General features: G+C 42.8%; 2 protein-coding genes across 16 annotated transcripts in view; one reads left to right on the top strand and one right to left on the bottom strand.

Moving 5' to 3' along the window:
• LOC146641855 (CLIP-associating protein 1-A-like) overlaps positions 1–17,256 on the bottom strand; it is a 55,565-nt gene that overhangs the window by 25,787 nt on the left and 12,522 nt on the right. For 13 of the 15 annotated variants that reach the window (XM_085399417.1, XM_085399404.1, XM_085399406.1 and 10 more), the window contains exons 9-14: positions 2,022–2,156; positions 1,833–1,909; positions 1,634–1,726; positions 1,399–1,544; positions 1,142–1,277; positions 725–795 (exon numbers count right to left, since the gene is read on the bottom strand). In XM_085399417.1, coding sequence (XP_085255543.1) covers positions 725–795; positions 1,142–1,277; positions 1,399–1,544; positions 1,634–1,726; positions 1,833–1,909; positions 2,022–2,156 — 658 coding nt within the window. Of the gene's footprint in view, positions 1–724; positions 796–1,141; positions 1,278–1,398; positions 1,545–1,633; positions 1,727–1,832; positions 1,910–2,021; positions 2,157–5,231; positions 5,441–13,688; positions 13,836–17,256 lie in introns of those variants that run through there. The other 2 variants (XM_085399416.1, XM_085399415.1) reach the window with 2 other exon arrangements.
• LOC146641857 (general transcription factor II-I repeat domain-containing protein 2-like) lies at positions 8,889–10,005 on the top strand. Its single transcript, XM_085398009.1, has one exon. The coding sequence runs from the start codon at positions 8,899–8,901 to the stop codon at positions 10,003–10,005; it is 1,107 nt and encodes a 368-aa protein (XP_085254135.1). The 5' UTR covers positions 8,889–8,898.

The raw sequence follows: 17,256 nt of genomic DNA, 5'->3' as shown, positions 1-17,256 counted from the left end.
TCTAAATTAATGTAAAAATGAAGCAAGAAAGATATACATAAAAAATATTATAAAACAAATAAATATAAATAAAATTGAAATATATATAAAATAAAGCTAAATTAGAAAAAATATTAGAGTGAAATGAAAGAAAAAAAAGTTGATAAATTCACATTTAAAATGTAAACAAATATTAATAACATATATGAAAATATAACATAAACACATGAATATAAATGTAAGAAAAAGCTTAATTAAAAGAAAATACTGGGATGAAATTAAAACAAGAAATGAGGAAATAATAATAATAAAACATGTTTATAATTAAGAAAATAAATAAGTATTAAAATAATATAATTTACATAATACGGACTTACGGTATAAAAATTACTACTTATAAAATAAAAAAGGAAAAATACTTAAAAAAGAAATTACATATGTATGAAAACAAAAACAAAATATAGAAAACACAAAAATAAAGGAAAAAACTAAAAACACAATACTACATATACAGATAAAAATAAATTAAACAAAGACAACATGAATCAAAAATAAACATGATAAAAAAAAATACCATCAACAATAATAAATTAATGATAAATATAAACATATAATTATAATAATAAAAACTATAATAAAACAAACTGAACTCAAAGAAACTGGAAAAAAATAAAACCACACTAAAATATTATGAAACAATTATAAAGACAAAAACGATCAAAGAGAAAATGTGAGTGTGTCTCACCTTCGCACAGCCACAGATTTGGAGGTACAGTTGCTGGTGATGATGGGGATGAGGCGTGGGTAGTGTGTGTGCTGTTGAGAAAAAGGCAGAAGGAGCTCTCTTAATTTACTTCAGACAGACAAGCTCCTGCATTTGAATTCATTTAAAAAGAAATTTGTTCCATCTGACAACAGTCAAGTCTTTTCTTCTGGACATGAAATGTGATTTGATCAAATTTTCTGTGAAATCCATCCTGTTATGACATCAGGCTAACATTGTTATGTCTGGAGAACATGTTCAGATCAGATAGAGCAGCTAAGTCAGACCATGCATGGATGAAGATTTAATAGGTTTAAAGTTAAACTTTTTTCTTCCTTGAATGTCATAGTCAGTGATCAGCATCGAAACCGCTCGCAGCCTCTGCTTTATCGCACGTACTCTGAGGATGAGATGGATGGCGGCCACGCCGGACGTGGCCATGACTTTGGCACTGTTGGGGACCAGGTTGAGGAGTATTGGCATGATGGCCTCTGCTGCGTGATCGAACCGGTTGCCGAGCACTGACGACAGGTGTCTGATGGATGGAGAGGAAGACAGATGGATTCATTTCAGCTGTGCACTAATGACAGGCAGGAGGAGACGATCAGCCTGGTTTTATTTTCCTTTTCTTTTATCTTGTGAGCCATGTGCCTTACCCCAGAGTGATGCAGGCCTCCCTCACCACCTGAGATCGCAGGTCCTTGGCAGACAGCTTGAACGCCGCCTCCATGAGACGCAGCTGCTGCAGGAAGCCGTCGAACTCTGGTGCACCGGCCAGTAGCAGCGAACGCACTTTCTTCAGCTGGTGGAGCACAAAAAAAGTTCAGTACACACACACCTTCACTGATATTTCAAACTGAGGCGAGGGCCAAGGTCAGGACATGTCCTTACAGCTGCCACTCTCAGCTCCCAGTCCCGCTTGTCGTCCGACAGCACGTCACGAATCTTCGTCATGGCTTCCTCCACCTCCCTGTTAGAGTAGATCTGATGGAGGAGAGAGAGAGGAGAAGGTCCACACACGAGCAGGAGTCTTACTCCCTGCAGATGGAGACGGTCAGCCGTTTGAAGTACATGTCACATATGTACTAACCTGCACTGTGGGAACATCTTCAAACGCCTGGATGAAGTCCTCCTCATCCACGGCTCCAGCACTGGACCCGTCCCTCCCTGCAGAAAACACAGCAGAAAGAATTACAGATCCACAAAACGCAAAAACTGTCATCTTATTTTTTTTTACATCCTCATGAATAAATTTGGGTGGCGATGCGGTGGTTCTGACCTGCAGACTTGCTGCCGGGGGCAGGGCGTTGAAATGAACCCATGCTCACCGCCTTCCTCCCGGACAGCGAGGTTCCTTTGGACGAGGACGAGGAGCGGCCGCCGTCCACCGAGTCATCGTCCTCGAAGTTCTTGTCTGTTGGGGAGGAAGAAAAGAGAGGGACAGTCATGTGACTGAACAACAAAGTTCTCACAAAGAAAAACGCCACTGCTGAGCATCCAAACAATGCGGCGCAGCAGGAGGACTCTGACATTTCTGCGATTGGACTTCAGCTGACGCAGAGGGCATAACTCGCATTCCTGTAACACCGAATTAGCGAGCTGGTAATGGCGAGGAGGGCAGCAGGTCAGAGACACAATGCCCTGACAATAAAGACAACAATTAGCCCTGTGTTCCCAGCCAGAGCGACCACAGGAGGACCGACTCACATCCTCAGGGCAACCATCTGAAAACTGACTACATTTATCCTCCACACTCTCAGATTTTATGATTATTATAAACAAATAAAAGCTTTGCTTCATCAGAGAGTCACACTGATGGTTTCCCTTATCTCCCCTGCTTGATACTGACACATTATCGCATACAAATGATCATTTATGAGACAATCCGCTGGTTTCAGACTCTCCAATGTGAATATTTGTTGCTGTCATACATCATTATAGATATGATAAATGGACACGGGTCATACTGAGTATTTTTATTACTTATCTTTAACAAACAAATGTTTTAGTCCAGCTAGTTACACACTGCTATAATGCCAAATATATATTTAATTAATGATGTCAGTGTATGTACACATAAACCCACTGAGCCTCAAAGTTCTTTACGTGCTCAGTTTTTTTCTACTCTAGGATCTGAACATGAGACTGATCCCAAAAAAAGAAGCATATATCCCTAATTATACAGACACCTACCTGCTGTTTACAAGGCCCCGTTTTGAAAGTAAAAAACGTTAGAGGAGGAGCTAAAGCATGACAGCCCAGTATAAGACAAGTATGGATTATTTTGAATTGTGAACCATGCAAAGCTACGGTAGCATAGTAAATGAATACACTAATAAAATAATTTGTTGCCCTTTAGAAACAGGAAACAATCATTCTGAGTAAAATGCAGCTGAAATATATATTATCAAAATTAATCATTAAGGGAAATGTGTTTGGTATAAACTGAATATATGCTAAATAGTACATTTCATTTGATCAGATTCCACTAAATTAAATATTTTACATTGTTCTTTTAAATAAAACTTACATGTAATCTAATTACTAATTAAAACCAGTTTTCTGAGAGTAAAGATTGTGGATGTGGAAATGAGCAGAGCACATGGCGATGTCTTTGTCTTCTCTTCCTGTCATGTAAAACAAACAGGCAACAAATCCTCACAATTCAGGGGCCAGATCTGGAGAATATCCAGCAAACCATCTGTTTCACCTCTAATCATTATAAATATAATCTATTACATTTGAACTGATCAGTAATTGAACCAAAATACAGCAACAAGAAGCAGCTGAAAGAGGCCCAGCCCTGTGCAGATGTCTCCTGCGGTGGACGCCAGAGCGCCACGTGAGCCCCCCTCAGCACAGGAATCTGCCAGGCCAGCAATCAATCCTTTTTCATTATTTAGAGTTTCAACACACACACGCACACACAAACACACACAGAGCAGCAGGGAGCTGAGCCAACACATCAGTCATGTGACATCAGGTTGGAGGTCTTCCTCACAGCATAACACACTGTGAGTGTGTGTGAGGGAAAAACGCAGCCTCACCTGTCACCTCAAGTTCAGCACGCTAACACAAACAGAGCGTGACACCGAGAGAGGACCAGGACGGTGACAAACATGTTAGCACCAGATGAAAATCCAGCCACAGCAGCTCTGAAACTACAGCTACTAACAGCGTGACATAAGAAGACGTTTGGACGGCGCTTTGCTTTCTGTCGATCGATGAATTTAATCTTATCACGGCTTCTCTGAGAGGGGTATCATCATCACCAGTGTGCTGTCTTACTGTTAAAAAGCCTTGTAAAAGCCTCGGGTGATGTTTCATAAGGAAAAAAGAAAAGCCTGCGTCGGTAAAGCTACTTTCTGATCAACAATCTGTTTTCATATGTTGCAGGTCGGACATTAGCCGGTCTTTAACCTGCTTGCTCCTAATTACAGGAGTCTTTTCTTTTTACTTTAAACATCGCGGCTTTGACTCAGAGAGGGTCATCTGTTAATCGAAACTCTGGAGGAGACATATGCCGACATATGTCAGCAAAGATAATGACTCGAGTGTGAGGTTAAAAGGGCTTAGGTACAGAATAAAGAGAGCACTTGTATGAGCGTGTGGGTGAATGAGGCTTATTGTAAGCAAGTACTATAAGTGTTTAATCTGAGTAGAAGATGGCTGTAAAAGTACCAGTCCATTCAAACTCAACACAGGCACAGGCTCTTGAAACACACAGACGATTTCCAGCAGTGAGAATGTGTCTGAGGCAGAATATTTCCTGCTATTTTACATGAAAATAAAAGATTGTTACCAAACGGTACAGAAAAGACGACAATTTCAGTGCATCAGTCCAAACATCCACCTGGCTAACAGTGAACCACTGAGGTTACATTTTAGCCACAACCTAAAGAAGCACAGCTTTGAATCAAGCCTCATAATTCTTCAGTTCTAACCTCTGCCTGTTAAGTAAAGGAACAGACGTGACCATAAACATAAGAGTAAACAGGCCCTCGGTGGATTTCAGAAGTTACTTACTGTACTTGTGTGAGGATTCTTACAAATGCCAGAGACAAAGAAAACGAGGTGACAACAGCCCTCAAAGTGCACCACAGACATAATTTACAGAATCAGAGGAGGATGGGCGACAGAATGAAGCCTTTCACATCAGATTTAACCTTCACGGCTGAGTTTTTATCAGCTCGTCCTTCCACTCTGATCACACACAAGTAGATTAAAAGTTTCAGTGTTTACTCATCACACTTGCTCCTGCAGCTTCCTGACCTGAACCCTAACACACATCACTTCCTATGCATTGTCCACACAACAATCCAGCAGAGAGCAGGCCAGGAAAAGACAAAATCCTGCTGTGTTTACGATCGAGACCAGGCACACGCGTTCCCCCTGGAATCACAGCTGTACCCGCACCGCACCTTCATCACCGATCACGGCTGCGAATCGATATCGATATTTGATTTAGTCCAGAGGAAGAGGAGCTTACAGGAGCAGATCCGCCTGCAGACCAGTTTCCTCAGCATGCCGGCAGACAGACAGGCAGACAGACAGACAGTCAGGTGGTCCTCCGCTCCTCTGTGCTCCTCACATCTTTTCCTCCAGCTGTGGAGGGAAAAGAGGGGAGGGAGAAGCCGAGCCTCCCCCCTCTCTCCTGTCAGGGAGCATGTGCTCCCAAACGCTCTTCCTCTGCGTCTTCGTCCTCTAATTCAAACACGCTCGCAGTGAGGACAGAGGATGGAGGAAGAGGAAGAGAGGGGATACAGAGGAGTGATAGAGGTGGGAGGGGAGGAGGGGAGGCGCAGACCAATGGGAGGAGGAGAGGAGGAGATGGGAGGGGTCGCTTAGGGGACAAACCCCTGCGGTTTCTGAAGCGGAGGCGGTGCTGGTGGGCGGCGCTAGAGATGAGGGACAGCTACGGAGCTGTGATGACTCAGGAAAGAGGGAGGAGGGTGGGAGGGTCGGTCTCTATAGGAAGCCGGTCCCCTGTCGGCGTTAACGTCAGGCGTGGAACCTCCACCAAGGTTCCTCCGTCAGCCCACAGCAGCAGCAGCAGCTTTATCTCAGCAAGGTCACTGCAGCTCCACACATGTGAGAAACTTCACTGTTAGCGCTGAGGTGGAGCAGGAGGAGGCTGAGTGATGTCACAGAGTCTGTGTGTAAAATAACAGTATCTAGCGTATGTCATCTGATCTGGACGAGACCCAACGCTGTTTTTAGGTTATACAGATTTATTGATATTATAATTGACTTATTATTATATTTGTGTTCTGACAGGAGCTGAGTACCGTAACTGTAGTACAGCATAGCTTTACTTTTTAAATCCCACACTATACCCACTATACACGAAATCTTGTGACATAAAGTGAAATATGAGGATCAGATTAATCTGAGAAAGCGTGACTGAAGGCCTGAAGGAGGAGCAAATAAACTTATGTGCGATTAGAACTCGGCCATCATCAGTGTGAAATCAATTTTGATGAAGTCGCATTAAAGGTGGACCTAAAATTAACTGCGCATAGAAATAATGATAAACCATCAGGTTTCTATTACGAAGTAATAATAAAAAGAGAAATTCTTCACATGTTGTTGTTGAGAGGCCCGTTTTGTTTCACTTCACATATCTGTGTGATATCATATTCCTCTTTTAGGTTGTGTTGCGCTATTTTGTTCAAGCATTTGGCAAGAAGGGAAAATCCTCCTCACATTCCTGCTCAGATGTGACTGACAGAGCTGATCCTGTCCTCTCATGACAGCTCTCGTGATTCCACAGCTCTCTGTTGTGACCGTTTGTCACAGAGAGCTGCTGAGGAGGGCAGGAAGTCAGACAGAGGAACGGCATAGAGCATCTGGTCTTTTTTCAAAATAAAAGACACTATGAAAAATACGTTTGCTTCTGAAGTTCTCTCAGTGCGATCTGAAGCTGCGAGAAGCACCCAGTTAACCCAGCACCATCACAGTGATGTAAGAGTTGGTTTTTCTTTAAGTAACCAACCAACACTGCTGGTCTGCATGGATGATGCTTTGAGCCCTGACTGCACAAACTGTAACGCCATCAAAGCATCACAATCATTCATAATCATGTCTGAGGAGAGCCTGACCTGCTGTGGTCTTCATCTCTGAGCTAACGTATCATACATAGACCAATACTGATCGACCTGACTGTTAAATGCACCCTCTGAATGCAAGCAGAGCACCTCCACCTTTAACCCCTCAGGAGAAAACACACAGACACTCCCCCTGCTGTCACCGTCAGCTTCATTTATATTCATCAGCATAACCTTGAAGGTCAGACAGCAGAAACTGCTCAGTCTGGTTTAAACAGTTTTCCGATCAAAGGAGATACTCGTGCACATTATATGTCAGAAAGCTGCTCTGCTTCCACAAGATGGCACAGTTACCACACTTGATGCTGACAGTTAGAGCCATAACACATTTCCTTTCACATCCTCGTTCTTCTAGTACACGGGCAGGGAAACAGGAAGACAGCGCGGACATGCAGAAGGTCAAGAATAAAAATAACAAAATATCAGTTCTTCAAATACTTAAAACAGTTTAAAGAATCATTTCCTACATTTCTTACTCTATCTTCTTCTTGCACCGTTGTCGTGTTTTTGCTTCATTTTTGAAATATCTAACAATCTCAGCGGCCTATAAATAAATGAACTGCCTCAACAAGTCTTCATTCATATAAATAATAATGGATTGGATTTATATAGCACTTTTCAAGGCACCCAAAGCGCTTTACAATACCACTATTCATTCACTCTCGCATCCACACACTGGTGGAGGCAAGCTACAGTTGTAGCCACAGCTGCCCTGGGGCAGACTGACAGAAGCGAGGCTGCCATATCGCGCCATCGGCCCCTCTGGCCAACACCAGTAGGCAAGTAAGGTAAAGTGTCTTGCCCAAGGACACAACGACCAGGACAGCGAGCCCAGGGATCGAACTGGCGACCTTCCGGTTACAGATGCGATTCCCAACCCCCTGAGCCACGGTCGCCCAGTAAATCTGTCCCTTCACGCTTTTTCACAGTGATGCAAAACAATAAGCCCTCAGTATCACTACATGCACATCCTGAATGTATGCTTAAGAAACACCATCTTGAGTTTAAACAGAGTAAACAGAAACGCTCAGAGGATGGACACAGGATGAAAAAAAGCATCAACACATAGTTCTTTACACACAGAGCAGCTCTGAGATGTGTCTAGAGCAGGCATGGGCGAACTACGGCCCGGGGGCCACGTGGGGCCCGTTAAACGTTTTGATCCGGCCCGCCAAACTTGAAAAAAATTTAATAAATTAACCTTGTTAATGTTTTATTTCCCCTGCAATTCTGATGTTTCCTCACTAGATGGCGCACTCTAGATATATTGGCTTTGTTGAGGTGAAGCGGCGTAGGCCTATTACTCCACGTTTGCACTTTACCCTGTGACCTACCGCCCCTCTATGAAGATGAGCGGTCCCAAGAAAAGGAAAGTGGACAGAGAATGTCGAGTGTTCAAAAAGGAGTGGACAACTAAATATTTTTTCACTGAACACCGATCATCTGCTGTTTGCCTGATATGCCAAGAAACTGTGGCGGTTTTTAAAGAGTATAATATTAGCCGTCACTTTGCCACAAAGCACGCAAATTATGCTAGCAAGCTCTCAACAAAAGAACGGGAATCTGCTGCTGAGAAGTTGGCAGCTAATTTGAAGGCTCAGCAAAGTTTTTTTCACCGTCAAACTGCCATTCAAGAGTCAAGTACCAAGGCCAGTTTTATGCTTTCATTCAAAATAGCAAAGGCCAGCAAACCACTGTCAGAGGGCGAGTTTTTAAAAGAATGTATGGTAGAGACAGCAGGTATTTTGTGCCCGGAGACCAAAGACAAATTTGAGAAAATCAGTTTATCACGGCGGACAGTGACTCGCCGTGTAGAACTAATAGATGAAGATATCACCAGCATATTAAACAAAAAGGCGAAGTCATTCACTTTTTATTCTTTAGCACTGGATGAAAGCAACGATGTCAAAGACACTGCTCAGCTCCTCATTTTTATCCGAGGAATCAACGAAACCTTTGAAATAACGGAGGAGTTTTTGACAATGGAGTCTCTGAAAGGACAAACACGGGGAGGACTTGTTTGAACGAGTGTCTGCTGCCATCGAAAACATGAAGCTTCCCTGGAGTAAGCTTGTTAACGTCACCACAGATGGATCTCCAAATTTAACGGGAAAAAACGTTGGCCTGCTGAGGAGAATCCAGAATAAAGTGAAAGATGAAAACTCTGACCAGGATGTGATTTTCCTCCACTGCATCATCCACCAGGAATCTCTATGTAAATCGGTGTTACAGCTGAATCATGTTGTGAATCCTGTGGTGAAACTTGTCAACTTCATACGCGCACGGGGACTTCAGCACCGTCAGTTCATTGCGTTCCTGGAGGAAACTGATGCGGATCACCAGGACCTGCTTTATCACTCCCGTGTCCGCTGGTTGAGTTTGGGAAAAGTGTTTCAACGAGTGTGGGAGCTCAAAGAGGAGATTGGCGTGTTTTTGGAGCGGCAGGGGAAGACTGATGAATTTCCTGAGCTGAGCAACAAGAGCTGGATGTGTGACTTCGCGTTTGCTACGGACATATTTTCACACTTGAATGAGCTCAACGTGAAACTGCAGGGGAAGGAGCAGTTTGTGCATGACATGCACACAAACGTGAAAGCCTTCAAATCCAAGCTGGCTTTATTCTCCAGGCAGATTTTGAACAAGTCATTCACTCATTTTCCTACACTAGCCACGCTGAAAGAGGCCGGAGCAAAAGTAAAGAAATACAGTGAGTCACTGGATGCACTGCACGGAGAATTCTGCCGTCGGTTTTTGGATTTCGATAAAATTGACAAGTCACTTCAATTGGTGGCCTTTCCTCTGTCACAAGACCCCGAAACAGCTCCAGAGGAGCTTCAGCTCGAACTCATCGACCTTCAGTCCGACCCTGCCTTAAAAGAGAAGTTCAGCTCTCTGAAACTAAATGACTTCTATGCTTCACTCAATGATGCCGCGTTTCCAAATCTAAGGCGAAGAGCGCAGATGATGTTGGCTTTGTTCGGCTCTACCTTCGTGTGTGAACAGACATTCAGCGTCATGAACATCAACAAAGCCAGCCACAGATCCAAGTTAACAGACCTACACCTCAGATCAATCCTGAGAATCGCCACAACAAAACTAACTCCAGACTTTGATGCGCTGGCTAAAAAAGGAGACCAACAACACTGCTCCCATTAAAATGTGTGTCTCTCCGTGATACGCACGTTGTTAAAATGAACAGTGCGCGCAGATCAACTATAACGCTTCACAGACTGACTTGCTGCAACTGTTTCGTCCTTGCACTGGTCGTTGTTGACTTTTGGCACCGGGGAAACAAATTGAATAAAAGGAACAGGACAAGTACATCTGCATCTCCTACCGTTTTTTGAAAAAAAAAAAAAGAGTTAGGAGGAGAGTGATGTGATATCCTGAAGGATAACAGAACTTTCAGTGCTTTAAAATAAAATATTCATTTATTTGATTTTCAGTGTTTAAAGGCTCATTTCGAAGTCAGAGATTTTATTGTAATGCTTTTCTTCATTTTCATTGGAAATTAAAGCACATGTTTTCTCCATATCCCAAGATGTGTATTTTTCCCCCAATGAGGTGATGTTTTCAAAGCATGCCATCTATCTACTCCTGTTCCGGCCCCTTTGTCAAATGTTAGAACTCAATGTGGCCCACGAATCAAAAAGTTTGCCCACCCCTGGTCTAGAGTATCAGTCGGACTGATGACTCCCAAGGGTTTAATGCAAACTGCTCCACTGAGAGCAGGAGGACAGTTTAGATGGATGAACACTGGTGTGTTTTCTCAGTAAAGAGATCTCTGTTAGCGTCCCAGGACCTGGCGTCCACATATGTGGACATCACATTTTGGGTTGTCTAGACCAAAATACTAAATTGTGCTCTACAAGGGCCTGATATCCACTTACGAGGACATTATACTGCCACTGTTTGAAATTTAATGTGAATGTCCTCATATGTGAATCTCATTTTTCTCAGAAACAAAAATCAGGTAAAAAAAAATAAAAAAAAATCACGTAATTCTTTGTTTTTACATTCATCAGGTTCCAATCAGCCCAAATAGCAAAGAGAAATTAAAAATGCATGCCATGGAAGAGTTCAGGTCTTACATATACATATGAAATATGTGTAGCTGTATTTGTATTTTTAAGCTTAGAACAGAGGCGGAGCTGCTTTCTTAGAACCAACAACATTTCTGAAGTGAAAGCTAAGACTACAACTTAGAGCCACGTTTTTCATTTCCAACAGTGAGTCAGCCCCCATAGACTCCCATGTTAAACTGTTAAATTTCAGCCTTCATAACAATCGCAAAGGAGGTGAATTTATTCTAATTCACCTGTTCAGGTGTATCAAGGCTTAAAGTGTGTATTATTAGGGCGAGTGACATCTTTAACTGACAGAGTCAGCTGACAGTCCCTGAGCTGGATCTCTGGAGACTGTGACTAACTATGCACCTCCTCGCCACGCCAGGTCACAAGTTTCCCTCCTGGCAGCGTCTCACAGTCTTCGGGGAGCTTGGACACTGATGGGGTCTGACAGCTGATCGCCCTGATGCAAATGCACAAAATGACCGGGGAGGAGGTGAAGCGTTTACGAAGGGAGGTGTTACATCACAGACCTGGGAAGAAACCTGAGACTGGGGAGCGTGGGAGAACAGACTCACAGCGGGTTATCCCTTCCTGCACGGATCAAATCAGCCTTTTTAACCCCCCGCCCCGCCTTTGGAGGCTTCAGCATAAAAAAAAACCCCAACAATTACATGATCAGGCAACCACAGGCTTAAGGTAACACTTCAACACCTCCCTGCCTTTCACCTGCAACAACAGTGGGAGGAGCATTCCCACAGAAATCTCAGGCTTCGGTCACGTTTTCTCATCAGATTACAGCCAAGAACACACTGTGGAGTTACAGCGTGTCAGAAAACATGTCTCACCTTGAAAACACAAAGAAAAGCAGCAGATCTGTACATCTGAGAGGTCGAAGAGGTTAAGGTTGAATATTTTTGCTTCATATTGCAGCTCAGACTGCTGCTGGTCTGTGGATGAAGCTGAGGAACCACAAAGAGGCCTCTGCCATCTTCATTTTAATTCTCTCAAACTGAGACAAGAAGTGCTGGGAAAAGTTTGTGAACAATTTTTAATATTTTTGCATAAATACAAACTAAAACATCATCAAATTTTTAAACTAGTCCTGAAAGGCCCCCTGCATGCTGTCAGCCATCAGCAGTGTCTGCTTCATGCTGCGCTTCTTAAACAAAGCTCAGTTTTTCCAGCTCACAGTTTGATCTGCAAACAGATTAATTCATGTTTACTGAAGCAGAAAGTTAGAACTGCCTGTTTCTTTACCTCCGTTTTCTCCTGTTTCTTGGGATTAAACTGCTTTGAGTTACTGTCCCCATCCTTTTTACATATCACGCTTCACTGTTTAGACCCCTGTTTTAGCAGGAACTCAGTCACATTTTCAGGCGGGTGTGCAACAAACAGATTCTAACTAAACAAACTGAATTCAAATGTTATACTTGGAAACCTCTTTATTATGAAAGGTCTGAACATGCGCAGCTATGTAGATGTTTGTGTGTCGGGTTTTGAGGGTCAGCCAGTCTTGATTCCTGTTGGGAGTGAACATTTCCTGTCTGGTGTCCTTGTGTCTTTGTGGAGAGGACGGTTCCTGTTGTGTCGTTGGACAAACCCTCAGAGCTCCAGTCAGATAATTTTAAAGTCTGGAAAAACTGCATCCCTGCACCTCTGAATGTTTGTGGTGTCAGAGGTCAAGGCCCAAACCTTTAAAATAACAACCGATCTTAACCGATCAGGTCAGTACTACAGCACCCAGCAGCGAGTTAGAGGCTGTGAGCCCTCGGTCTTTGTTCTTTTATTATTCTGTTTTCCAAACAGCCGGGGGAGTCTCTGCGCTGCACCGTGTCCTTTCTGTCTCTGCACGGCCTTCATTATTCACGAGCTTTCCAACTGTGCAACCCAAGTCCTGCTGGCAGCCTGTACCTGGCCTCGTCTGTCAGCACCTCCCACCTGCGGGACCTCCTGCGTCACGCAGCGAGGTCAGAGATAACACATGAAACCAAAAAAAATCCCAGAGCAGGAAAATGAAAGCGTTCGTCCTGACCGCAGATATGACGATCTGACGTGCAGAAGGTTATTTATGCGCACTGTGTGAGCTGCGGGGCTTCGGTAAAACTATGTAATGAGATCACATGCTCAGGATCAATGTTAACATCCCTTCACTGTGTTATGGCTGCTTTAAGAATACAGCCATAAATCAATTATTCATTCATAAGGGTTTAAATGGACTTGCCTCGAGCTCTGTCTCTGATTTATAACAGCTCTAATGTACAGGAGAGCAAAGTGATCAGAGAAGCAATGAGATCTGGTTGATGTCAGTTTTTAAACCACTAACACTTTACCTCCTATTTATCTGCTTTTATGACTTCTTTAAGCCTCCTTTAAGAAACAGAACTTGTTTCAAATCAGGTTCAAGCCTGACTTAACAGGTAATCTTCCTTTGAGAAACGCGAGTACTTCAACAACAAGCAGAACAGAGGCAGAAAGCAGCAGTTTTCCTCAAATTAAAGCAGTCATTTCTCCCAGGATACTGGGAACGAGTGAAATGCTTCAGCAGGAGCAGAGCAGCAGGATTACACACATCAGCGCGCTTCAGCTACTTGTGGCATTCGGATCCTAATTATGATGTAATTATGAAGGATTACAGAAAAAGTCGTTTCGTTAATCAGCTCTCACATGAAGACAAACATGCAGCTCAGATCAGATGTCCTCCCTGAACTCTGCAGACGGTTACAGCAGGCCTGTAGGTTTCACAGAAAAATGCTCCGACTTGTTATTTACCTGCAAACGGCAGTCTGCTTGCAGAGGCGACACCGTCCCCTGTGGATCTGCAGGAGGACAAATGCTAGCGTCCTGTCAGCCACTCCGAGCTAACGCACTGCTGCCTGCCTCCTCCCTTCCCCTCCAACCCAGTCTTGTGACTGTAGGGACGACAGCTGACACTGCTCTTACAAAATAAGAGCCCTGGGCTCTGAGAGTAAAGGCACTTCTTCTTTGTGACTGACTCCCACTTTGTTTTATTATTCCTTTCTTTTCCTGCCTGTCACTCTGGTCCACTTCTCTGCTCTCTGTGACTCCCGTCCCTGTTTTCCAGGTCCGTATGAAGTTTCCTGCTCCTCTGCTGTGCGGCTGAAACACACTGATGAACACAAAAACCTTCCTAATTAGTTTTTTTTAAGTGACACCTTTCCCTGAAATAGATATTAATAGGCTGGCCGCTCTGTAATCTTCACCAGTCTTCATCAACAATCAGGCCGCGTGTCTGAGGAAAGTGAAATAAGTCCTCCGTATCAGTTCAGCTGACAGACAGGGCCCAGCACTACACACAGGAGTGAGTCTTTATCAATGTCAGGACTCGTTTAGTCATTAGCTGTTCAGTCAGCTTTTAAATGTGACATCATCACTTCTGAAGAGCAGCCAATGTCATCAGTCCAGCTTGTCTGCTTGCCAGCAGGATTACTCAGTAATCAGAACAGATCTGCGGGGGAATTTGATCAGAGCTCAGTGCGGTTTAAAGTGATCAGTCTTTGAAGTGCAGCTCAGAGTCCAGTAGTTTTTGGAAGGATCCATTACAACACTGCCCTGTGAGACATCAGCAAACTGAAAATTTTCCATAAGAGCTTTGCAAAAACAAATCACACTGAAATAAGAAAAACTGTCTGCTTTTGTCTTGAAGTTCTCAGGAAGATATCACAATCTAATCCAGATCCAGAGATCCTTCTGGATCCAGGGGTCAGTGTGGTACTAGATTTCATTTACTCGTGCATAATGCCCATTTATGTTCATTGGATGGTCAGAAAATAACAGAAAAATACACAGATTTCTGTCAGGTAATCTAACACGGACTCATTACAGGTGCTGTGTAGTTAGCAGTCATGCTTACGTCACCTTATAAATTAATCAGGATAAACTGTTTACTAAAACCAGAGAGACAAAGTGATTCTTAATGAGTCAGATTTAGTGAAGATGTAGAAAAGTCAGAGTTTCATCTCTTGTGTTTCTGTTCCTGTTACCTGAAACAAACCTGGTTATTTCACTTCAGTTTATTATATTTATACACTTAGATAAATGAATGTGCTGTGTGATGAAGTTTCTTTTTCTTAAAGATTAAATCTGAGCAGACTTAAGGTTTATAAATATGACGTGTGTCAGCTGCTGTTTTTTCTCTGTATGTAATCATCTGTGAACACTGGGTTTTGTGGGCCTCTACATGAATAACAAATACGCGTTTCCTTCTGTTACAGTAACGCTGAAACATCTTGGGACATGTTTGACCTCAAATATGGCAGATATATTCATTAACAACAAAACCTGGGATGAATGATCATCAGGCTTTCCTAAAGGAAGGTGGTTGTGCCTTTTCTTTTCAAGGCTGAGCACCTCCTGAGATGAAAGCTGACCCATGTGACCAGAGATGGAGCGAGGTAACGAGTTCATGAGACCATCAAACCAGTTTAATGTGACTCGCTCCGGTCTGCTAACCATAACCTCTGTGCACAGATCACACAGAGACAAACAAAACACACCTGCTCAGAAACAATATTCATCCTCTTTAATGACTGCTTAGCAGTTTTCCCTGTCCTGCCACACAGCCATAGCACTAAACATAAGTAGCTGCTTTTCACTGTGTAAACTGTCCCGTCTGTGTTCTGCAGGGTCACTTTTCCTGCAGCAAAGTGACTGAAATCTGCTCATTTCAGTCCACAGGAACAAAGAAGGCACTCGGGTTTCCTTCTCACTGAAAGACAGCACGCACAGCTTTACACCATGGAGAGGGCTTCCCAGCAGAAACACTGAGACTCACTGATGAGTACAACGTGTACTTTCTCTCACTTTTAGATTTACAGCCTCCATCTGAATCCCACAGGACCAACAGAGACAAAGAGAGGAATAAATCCAATTAGCAAATTAAATCTTTTTAATGGGCCACAGAATTGATATGTGGGTTTTTAATTTTTGTATGAACTTATTTTTATGAGCAAAATATTATCAGAAAGTGAAAATTACAAAATTCAAACATGCTTCCATGCCAGGACATCCCCGGATATAATTGCACGTTTGCTGTAAAACATGTGTAAGGAACTTTGTGTGCTACCTTAAAAAGCGAACACCTTCTTCAGTGGGAAAGTCTTTCCCCTCAGTTCCTCCTTATGAAGCAGAAACTTCTTATAACTGAGCAGAAACTATTGAAAAGAGCATTAATGGTGTCACACATTACTGGGCCTGTGTGTGTTTCAGACATCTGAGCCACATCTCTGATTTCTTAAAGCTCCTCAGGCCTTTATGACGCAGTCAACATTATAGAAATGAGACAGATGGTCTCATCTGCAGTACAAAGAAATCACAGTTATCTTAGTTATTAACTGTAATCTTGATTATTTAGCATCATTACTTATTAACTTACCAAACACCAAGTGTTTGTTATGTGAAAGTGAAAAGAGAAACCACTAAATAAACAAACAGAAGAAATGGGTATGCACACAGGACCATCCGTTATTGAGTCAGGCGTCTAGGCTAGCGAGTGTTTCAGAAAAAGCCCACTTTGAAAGGGCGACCACTGTTCGCTATTGGCCGTCAGAGTCCAGATGGACAGATGAGTGGAGAGCCGACCAGCCAATCAAAACTTTGGTCAGGCATCACCAAAAAGGACCCGGAGAGAGATCGGAGACGAAGGCAGCTCTACCAGTTAATAATCCTTCACAGGTTAACTTACATAAACATCTTACTTCCTCTAAGCAGATCTTGTTCACCAAAATCTTTCCATCTATTCATCACCAAACCAGTCCAAACACGTCTTCATGATTTGTTCCTTTCAAGAAATTCATAAATGTTGGTCTTTTTTTTCTTTTTTCTGATCAAAGGACACTCAAAGTGTATCAGTATCATTTTACTTGAAGACAGAGAACTGCAGCTGTTTTCTACTGATATGTCTAACAAGGTTTCCTGTTTTCTGCACTGAAACACAAGACAAACTCAGAGCTTTGTAGGGAAAAAGAACAGACAAAAGAGAAACTGTTTTATCTCCAGTTTTATCTCCATTATCATGCTTTCATAATCACTGAAAGCCAAGATTATGATTAAGATTAACCTCTGATTAATGGTCCAACCCTAGATTCGGATGTTCTTTATCTCTGGATGTGAAAACATAAACTGTGTGGATAATATCCTGCTCGCTCACAGCAGAAACCATCAGGCTTCAGTTTTCCTCAGTTTTGCAACTTTGTAACTTGATATGAACTCTTTGTTAACTCTGTATTATACTTTTTAAAAAACATCGCCCAGGAAGCTAAATCTGTGAAAACATCTCGATAACATCTCAATCATCCAGGTAAGGAAGTCCCCAAAACAC

Source organism: Rhamphochromis longiceps, linkage group LG23 (assembly GCF_057381845.1).
Source record: "Rhamphochromis longiceps isolate RC_006_pf linkage group LG23, R_longiceps_female_GT1.1, whole genome shotgun sequence".
Lineage (NCBI taxonomy): Eukaryota > Metazoa > Chordata > Actinopteri > Cichliformes > Cichlidae > Rhamphochromis > Rhamphochromis longiceps.
Note: the sequence above shows the minus strand (reverse complement) of the source record. Positions and strands in the feature narration are given on the sequence as shown.

Bases quoted from the DNA above. Each gene is read 5' to 3' on its own strand.
- LOC146641857 (XM_085398009.1), top strand. From the start codon at position 8,899: ATGAAGCTTCCCTGGAGTAAGCTTGTTAACGTCACCACAGATGGATCT.